An 8965-nucleotide genomic window follows, 5' to 3' on the forward strand; every position below is an offset into this window, starting at 1 on the left:
TGTGCCGGCGCTCGCCGACATACGCACTGCACCCCCTTATAGCGCTTTCCAGTCTGTTTTAACAAAAAAAAACACTCCAAAAAGGCAGAGCACGCCCGCCAGCTAATACCAACACAGACAAAGTCTGATATATCTTATGGAAATAAATCTCTCTGGTACAGTGCGACAAGGATTTTTTCTTTTTTTACTTGAATGACAGGGGGCATAGAGATATAATGCAGGGGGCGTAGTTGTAGAACAAAGGCTGCCAGCAATTAAAATCTCCTCAATTTTACGGAATATGTTGAAAATGCCAATGTTGAAAATCTAAGTTTAATCTAATTTTAACTGTATGAGAAATTAGAAAAGCAGTTCCTGTTTCCACATAAGGAAAAAATAATAAAAACCATTGAGAGGCCATGGACTCGTAGTTAACCTATCATTTTTATCTGCTCAAATACTATATTTTACCTAGTGCTGAATATAGCTATAAGATGTAGACTCATTTATACTGTATTTATTACCAAGATATATTATCGTGAAGTTATGTACCTATATGGAATGACTATAACTTATTTAAAAAAACCAGTGAAATTCAGATTTTTTACATAACAACACCACATAAAAGGGGACAGCACCACAGACCAGTAATCTGGAGTAACAACTTCATAAGATGGCGGCGTTAGTTCCAATTTTGGCCACGCGCCAAAAGATCCTTGTCCCACTATATTATCTATGCAGGAAACGCAGCAGGAGCAGCACGTAGACGGCTACGTTATTTCTTTTATGGAACTCTTCCTGTGCGAGTTGGGCTCTACCTAATACGGTTCATGAGATACAGCCTGCTGACAGACAGACGGACGGACGGACGGATGACAGCGTAGGCTTAGTAATCAGGTCCCGTTGGCATCCTTTGGGTTTGAAATTCAAAAAAAGGCTCATGCACATGAGATCAAAACTGCGATGCAGTATATTATTTACTCGAGTTTATTTTATCTCGAGCAGAATTCTGAAGAGTGTTAGTAATTATCTCTGGACAAAGTGATAGCTAAAATTGAAGATGACTATCGTCTCCTGGAGATACCATAAAAATGAACCGCTCCACTCACTCTACCACAACATGGTGGTGTGGAAATGAGTTATTTGGCCAAAACGAGTGTTGGAGTGGGTTTTGTGGCATTCGTACGTTAAAACTATTGAGTCTACAAAAAATGTGTCCATATAAATATAACCATTTTCATCGTAAAATGAGTCGGAAAAAGTTATCGTCAAAAAACTGTTTTTGGACGCCATTTTTCCAAGATGGTGGCGCGAGCGGCAAAGATACGAGGTGGCAAAATGAAAATTCGGAAAGAGCACGTCGAAATCTATAAAACCACCAATTTGCATAACTCCCGGTAAACTTTCCAGAAGCCCCTTTTTGAGTACCAAATGACTGGACTAAGTTTGCTTGAATCCTGATGGCTTGCTTTGCCAAAAGAATCTTATTTATAGTTGCAACCAGTAACCAGTTTTCACAGTCAGTATTACTGTGTGGTACCTAAATATAAAACGTTTAAGGCTTGATTGGAATCCTAATTAATCTTAAAGAGTATCCTTGTGAATTAATTCAAAACGATATTGGATTAGCGTATGTTAATATAATATACGGCAATGAAAAACCTACCGTATGCCGTATCATCTGAAATTATGTGCTCGAATTACCGTACATTCATCCGAAAACAGCAAAAAATTAAAAACTAAATACCACAGCCAGTTTAGGAAAATTATCGCTAGTTCTTTGAATTGATCGGTCCGATTCGGGAGATTTATGTATCGATTCATTGAATCGATGTAGGATTCAAAATCGATCTTAAAATCGATTATAGTACTCTAAATAATCGATTTTTCTATTAATCGATTTCAAAACGTCATGCCTACTGCTACCACTCCAGTAACCACAAGTAAAATTTTGATAATGTCAATTGTCAATGCAATGTTTCGAGTGGTACTTGACTGGGTCACTTCTATCTACATCATCAGGGCTTCGACCTAGTAAATTCACATTTTATCATAACCACAATATTTTCTAGCTCGTGTATCTTATGTAACCACGATAATGTTAATACATTATTATCAACAGTTAGATTTATTTATCATAAACATCGTTTTATAGTGTAGGTACTAATTTTTGCACGCAACTGCGCCCGCGTACCTAGATTGATTCAGGTTATTTTGATATGAAAGTTCTGTACCCGTTGTTGGAGAGAGCTTAAAAAATGTTACCAGATACCTGCCTTTTTCCTGATTGCGAATATATTAAATACGTAGACAAAAAGTGGGACATTTTTTGCAGAAAAAGTAACGTAACTTTTTTATTTTTAAGCCCCGACCCAAAAAGAGGGGTGTTATAAGTTTGACGTGTGTATCTGTGTATCTGTCTGTGGCATCATAGCTTCTAAACGAATGAACCGATTTTAATTTAGTTTTTTTTTGTTTAAAGGTGGCTTAATCGAGAGTGTTCTTAGCTAGAAATCGAAGAAAATCGGTTCAGCCTTTTGAAAGTTATCAGCTCTTTTCTAGTTTTCTTATACATACTTAGAGTTTTTTGTGTCGAAAGGTAGGTAGGTGGGTCTTATAGCACAAGTAAGGGCATAAATCCGAAACAGAGAATTTGTGGTTACATCACAAAAAAAAAAATTAAATATGTTCACGAAAAAAATAATTTACCAAATCATATATAGACGGCACTGTCGTCATTAACTTGCTGTGTTGCACATAAAAATATTAAAATATCTTATACGATGGAACGGAACCATTCGTATGCGAGTCTGACTCGCACTTGTACAGTTTTTAGCCTGTTATTACCTCTAAAGTCAATTTTTAAAGTAAGATAACTTTGCCAAAGGGGGTATCATATGAAAGGGCTTTATTTGTACATTCTTAAACAGATTTTATTTATTTTTATGCTTAACTAACTAGCTGATGTCCGTGACTTCGTTTGCGTGGATGAAGGTTTTTCAAAAATCCCGTGGGAACTCTTTGATATTCCGGGATAAAAAGTAGCCTTTGTGCTAATCCAGAGTATAATCTATCTCCATCCTAAATTTCAGCCCAATCCGTCTAGTACTTTTTGCGTGAAGGAGTAACAAACATACACATACACACACACACAAACACACATACAAACAAACTTTCGCCTTTATAATATTAGTGTGAAGTGTGATAATTTTTGATTTATCGTCCAAAATCTCAGAAAAAATACCCGAGTACGGAACGGGGCGCGAGTTATCACGTAGTTGAAAAATCTACAAAAACCCACTTTGAAAACCATTACTTAAATAAATAATAACTGCAATTTAATCATGATACATTTATTTTATTATATTGATAATCCTTTATTATATAAAATATGTAAAAGTAGGTACATATTCTTATTTCTTGTTCGACGTTACGGAGCCCTTCATCACATCCTTCATCGCACTTTTATAATCTTTAGTAATTAAATAAAATTTAGCAGAAATAAAAATAATAAACAAACAAACAATTATCGGATTTATAATTTTAAAGATTTAGTATATAATATAATTGATATAATTGATTAGAAGATGGAAAAATAACATGATAAAGAGAGAAACAAGAAAAATCAGCTGCGGGTTAATAATTGCTAAGTATAGTTCAGTTATATCACAAACTCTTGAGTGGACTATCTACTTACATAGTTTTCAGTTTATCAGATTTACAGAGTAAGGTAACCAGGAAAATTTTGTACCCCTTACCATAGAACTAACGACAGGAAAATAGGTACTTACTTGCCTACCTATATACTTACCTTCAGGTATAATTTTGCCAGCTGACATCGGGCCCTTTGGATATTAAAGTCCAAAGTCAAAGTCAAATATTTTATTCAAAGTAAGTACTTGTACATACATAGTACACTTTTTCAACATGTTATCGCTAATCTGTATAATCGGGTTTTGTATAGAATACCAAGACATTCTGTAGAATACCTAAAATGAACCGATTTTAAATTAGTTTTTTTTTGCTTGGAAGGTGGCTTGATCGAGAGGGTTCTTAGCTATAATCCATGAAAAACGGTTCAGCCGTTTGAAAGGTTATAATCTCTTTTCTAGTTTTCTTACTAGACCGTTACCAATACAAATTATTACCAATACAAAGTTATCTGACCAATACAAATTAGTGTCCAGCCAAATTCTAATAAAAATGTGTCGGGGGTTTTTAAATTTTAAATTTAATTTTACCATGTTTTAGAAATCGAATAAACCGTGATGGCTACTAAGAAATTTGCGGGACCTTCTCCATATGGTTTTAAAGCTACTTATTCAAAAGTGGACTTCGCACACACTGAGTAAGATACCTTATTTTAATTTTATTTTATTGTGAAATGATATTATTATCTGCACGCGTTAGATAACAACGGGAGTATCTGCCGGAAATCTCCATCAAATACAAAAGTAATGCCACCCACGACGGCAGTGGAGTTTCTTCTGTCCCCAGCCTCCGCATACTGTGCTCCAAGTCAAAGTCAAAATCATTTATTCAAAGTAGGTACAATTGTACTCCTTTTGATGATCGGAATTGTTAAATTTTATCTAGAGCTCAATGACTCACGGTGCATTCATCACCATTTTTAGTAAACCATCAGAAAAATCATACATTATAGTGCGACGCAATCCCGATGCATGCACGGACTGCAGTTACGATTTCACCATTATTTTAATTTGGTGATATTCCCAAAGATATTATTTTAAATTAAATGATGCACAGGGCAATTTTGGTCTAAATTAAATACTTGAGATGACCAACTATTTTACTTTGATAAAGATTAATACTATGCCAGTAAAAGACCTTCGAAAGGAAAGGTTGTTGAAAATCATAAAAATGGTAATCGTGAGTCTATTTTAAAAGTTATAAGTATAATATAACTCTCGCAGACTTTTTTTAGAAACTGATTGATGGAAATTATGAAAAAATCATTAAAAAAATTCATATCTCCTAAAATACCTACTAAAAATCACTGTATTACATAGGGGTGATTTGGATACACCCTGAATCCTGATATAAGTTATTTAAATTTTTCTTTTAGACGTCACATCTCCGGCCAGCCTGTAGGTATATTATTATATTATACTTATATTACAAATGCGAAAGTCTGTCTGTCTGTCTGCTAGCTTTTCACAGCCTAACAGTCTAACGATTTCAATGAAATTTGCTACAGTGTTAGTTAATCGCCCGGGGAAGGACATAGGCTACTTTTTACCCCGGAAAATCAAAGAGTTCCTACGGGAGTTTTATAAAACCCAAATCCACGCGGACGAAGCCGCGGGCATCATCTAGTAACTTATATATTAAGTTCCTATACTTCATACTTATATTGTAATTATTAAAGTTCATTATTATTGTTTAAATTTTCAACATTGTTCTTTTATTTTAATCAGGTATTTAAACAACGTAACTGCCAAAGAAAGCAATGCTTCAGTTGCACCAGTAGTTGCTGCCATCTTTGGGCTCGGTCGTGCTGGGTCCATCCACTTGAGCAGTATAGTACACAATCCACGTATCATACTGAAATATATTGTGGATGATCGTTCTGAAAAATTTACTGATTTGATAAACTACTGGAAACTTGGTGACGATGTTGTCTGCTTAACGTCGAAAAACGCAGAACGCGTCTACAAGGATAAGTCGTAAGTTTTAACAAAAATCACGAAAATTGGGTGACCTTAGGCCTACTGCAGTCAGATATTTTTTATGAAAATTCAATTTGTGTATGATACGGAATCATTTCACTTTTAGAGTTACCACTGTCTTCATTAGTTCCCCAACTTACACGCATCATGACATTGTCGTTAATTCTATTGCGAACAATAAAGATGTTTTCTGTGAAAAGCCCATTGCTGAGACTATCGAGGAAACGAAAAAATGCTATGAAGCCGCTAAAGCTAAAGGACGGGTTCTTTTTGCTGCCTTCAATCGACGTTTCGATCCGGCTTACAGAGCACTTAGAGACCGCGTGAGACAAGGAGAAGTAGGCCATGTTCAAATTGTTAAAGTCACAGCGAGGGATTCGCCTCTGCCTTCTGTTGACTACTTGGCAAGCTCAGGTAAATGCAATTAAAAAAATTAAAAAAAAATATCGTTGTGGCCTATTTTACAATTGGTCAAGATTATCATAATTATAAGAGACGATGACTTCTTATATCAACCAATGATTTCTTATATCATGTTGATGTTAGAAAATCCCAAAGTGTACCTATACCTACTCAAACTCGTAAATTATTTCTGTATCTGCGTTGGTGCTAATAGCATTTACGACTGTGTTACTAGATTTTGGAACTGCGTTTTCTAATTTTTCAATATTCAAGAGTTTGATACTACTTCTACCTAATTTTTATTCCCGAATATTTTGGTTAATTACCTATTGAATATTTTTGTAAATAGTGATTTGTAACTGCAGGTGGTGTATTTCACGATTGTTTGGTGCACGATTTCGATATGTCCTGTTGGGTACTCGGGGAGCTGCCCATCCGTGTACAAGCCACTGCTTCCGCGCTCATACCTGAAGTTAAGGCCATTGATGACTTCGACACAATTGCTTTTCTTCTTACGTTTCCATCTGGCGCCGTAGCTATTGGCGACAATAGTCGTTTCAGTGCATACGGGTATGATCAAAGATTGGAAGTTTTTGGCAATAAAGGTGATAGTATTCAGAAATATGTGTACTTGGATTTCTAGGTAGATCGTAATTAAGATTATAACACTTAATGAAATCATTGCAGGCATGATTAAGGTAGAAAACGAGAGACCCGCTCACTCTATTGAATCTTATATTGGACAGGATGGTATAAAGTTGAACCCTATCTACTATTCATTCCCATCGCGTTTCAAGATTGCTTACCAGCGTGAGCTTGAGCACTTTTTGGATGTAGTACAGTGTACGTAAAACATTATTATTATTGGTTCCAATTGTTACCTATTCAAAAAAAAAAAATTCAAAATATTTTTATTCAATTAAACTTTTACAAGTATGTAGGTACTTTTGAAACGTTAAATGCAAACGCTATGTAATATAGGTACCTATACATACAGCCTCAACTGCTCAGCGATGAAAAGAGCGGACTGAAATCCGAAAGGTCGCCGGTTCGAACCCCACCAGTTGCACTATTGTCGTACCTTAACTCCTATAAATTTATAAAATTATACTAGCTAGCCCACCCGAGTTCACTTGAGTGGAATTTTTGAAAATCAGTGGTAGGGATTAGAATTTCAAAAAATCCTGAAACACGTAGATACCTACTTCTTCATTTTTGGCCAAAGCCTAAATACCAATTTTCATGAATATACCATGTAAACCGACGGATTTTCATAATAATCACCCCTTTTACTCCTCTTAGCGGTGCCATTTCCAGAAACCCTTTCTTAAATAAAAATAAACGAATGTGAAAATTTTAAATTTCTAAACCCAATTGTTAAGCTGTGCGCTGGTAGACCAGCCAGTCAGTCAATCAAAACAAGTATTTTATACGTACAAATAATTTATGGTAGCATTACTTCATTTCAGATGGAGTGCCTCTTGAAGTAACCAGTTGGCAGACACTAGCCGTCAGCAAAATAGCCACTGCTGCCGAAGAGAGCGCACGGAATGGCAAGACCATAGAATTAGACTGGAGCAAGGATGACATCCCGGCAGAATACTCCTAAAGTACATAATGTAAATTGTGTGTTTATATAATATTTAAAGTTGTTTTAAAGATCTGTGTACCAATTAATTTATATCTATTTGATATATGTATATAATTTTTTAGTCGATGAACTTACCTCACTTCCCTCATCTCTCTCTTACCTCACTTACCTCAAAGTTTAAGGAAATTCTACAGCAAATCTGTAGCTAAATATTTTTTTAATATCTAGGTAATTATTGTTGATAAAAAGAAAAATGGATTAAGAGCCTTTTAGAAGGTAAATATGCCCCTCACATGTTAATTAAAATTATGTGTATTAAAATGTTAAGTAGGTACCTAATGGTTCGCTTTTTATACTAACTAATTATTATTTATTAACAAAATTTTTAGCACCAGGTTTGCTATATAAATAAAAAGTACTTACGTACCTACCTAGTACCTAAACATTTTTTTTTATAAAATTGAACCAAGTCTGAAGAAACAATTCTTGCCGAGGAATTCGGGTCCAGGTAAAAGATTTTTTACGGGCCTTCATACGGGGCCGAAATTAAACATGAATACTTGCTTTTACCTCTGACGTGGAACATTCCGCTCCAATACATTCACTTTGAACACAAGGGAAACTTCAGGAGGATAATCGGGTTTAGAAGCATATCTGCTTTAGCGGCCGGCGTGTTGAGACGCGAGCTGCGAGCTTCCTTCATGAGTGACAACAAAAATACCCAGCTATTTCTATTACGTAAAACTTATTATTAGCCATTTCTTGTGGAATTACAAATCTATAAAAACCTGAACCCACAAAGAAATTCGTGAGAAGAAGCTAGCTTTGCATAAACTTCTAGGTACATCCCCTTCAAAGATCTTCTCATCAAGACGTGCAATACGAGAATATTTAATGTGGGCGCTGCATAGGCCCTCAATAGTCATATTAGAAGGCCATTTATAGCTGCAATAGGTTTATGAAGAGTTATAAGGGATTCCTTCCTAGAACATATTCTAGGCAAACAACCTACTTGATGTCAAGTTATCAGGCTCAATTTATCAATCAATAGAGTCCAGTGCGGTATCAGTCAACCCCATCCAATACTACCTACTGACCGATAATTGAACATGTCCAGCGTTAATGAAATTTTCATCTCACGAGGCATTGCACAATATTACTTGCCAAATATATTATGTATGTATATTCACTTAGTGAAACAGTCAGTACATTTATGAAGAGGGTAGGTATGTGAAATAGTCGGTAGATTTATCTTTGAAGGGTGTGCCGTGCAAACTCTAGAAACTTGAAGGAAAATGAAGAT

At 35.4% G+C, this 8965-nt stretch overlaps 1 protein-coding gene across 5 annotated transcripts; it reads left to right on the forward strand.

Moving 5' to 3' along the window:
• The first annotated feature begins 3579 nt into the window (after nucleotides 1-3579).
• LOC123866306 (uncharacterized oxidoreductase YrbE-like) lies at nucleotides 3580-7788 on the forward strand. 5 transcript variants are annotated; one of them, XM_045907769.1, is made up of 8 exons: nucleotides 3605-3709; nucleotides 3797-3870; nucleotides 4231-4327; nucleotides 5418-5666; nucleotides 5776-6083; nucleotides 6437-6676; nucleotides 6759-6914; nucleotides 7541-7788. In XM_045907769.1, exons 3-8 carry the CDS (start codon nucleotides 4248-4250, stop codon nucleotides 7678-7680), a joined length of 1173 nt encoding a protein of 390 aa, XP_045763725.1. In that variant the 5' UTR covers nucleotides 3605-3709; nucleotides 3797-3870; nucleotides 4231-4247; the 3' UTR covers nucleotides 7681-7788. The 5 variants fall into 5 exon arrangements, with proteins under 5 accessions (XP_045763724.1, XP_045763722.1, XP_045763723.1 ...); XM_045907768.1 differs by lacking the exon at nucleotides 3797-3870 and having other exon boundaries at nucleotides 3580-3709; XM_045907766.1 differs by having other exon boundaries at nucleotides 3599-3870.
• Nucleotides 7789-8965: the final 1177 nt, after the last annotated feature.

Source organism: Maniola jurtina, chromosome 6 (assembly GCF_905333055.1).
Source record: "Maniola jurtina chromosome 6, ilManJurt1.1, whole genome shotgun sequence".
Lineage (NCBI taxonomy): Eukaryota > Metazoa > Arthropoda > Insecta > Lepidoptera > Nymphalidae > Maniola > Maniola jurtina.

Bases quoted from the DNA above. Each gene is read 5' to 3' on its own strand.
- LOC123866306 (XM_045907768.1), top strand. From the start codon at position 4,248: ATGGCTACTAAGAAATTTGCGGGACCTTCTCCATATGGTTTTAAAGCT. The intron at 5,667-5,775 runs GTAAGTTTTAAC...TTTCACTTTTAG, and splicing joins CGCGTCTACAAGGATAAGTC to AGTTACCACTGTCTTCATTA. The intron at 6,677-6,758 runs GTGATAGTATTC...AAATCATTGCAG, and splicing joins GGAAGTTTTTGGCAATAAAG to GCATGATTAAGGTAGAAAAC.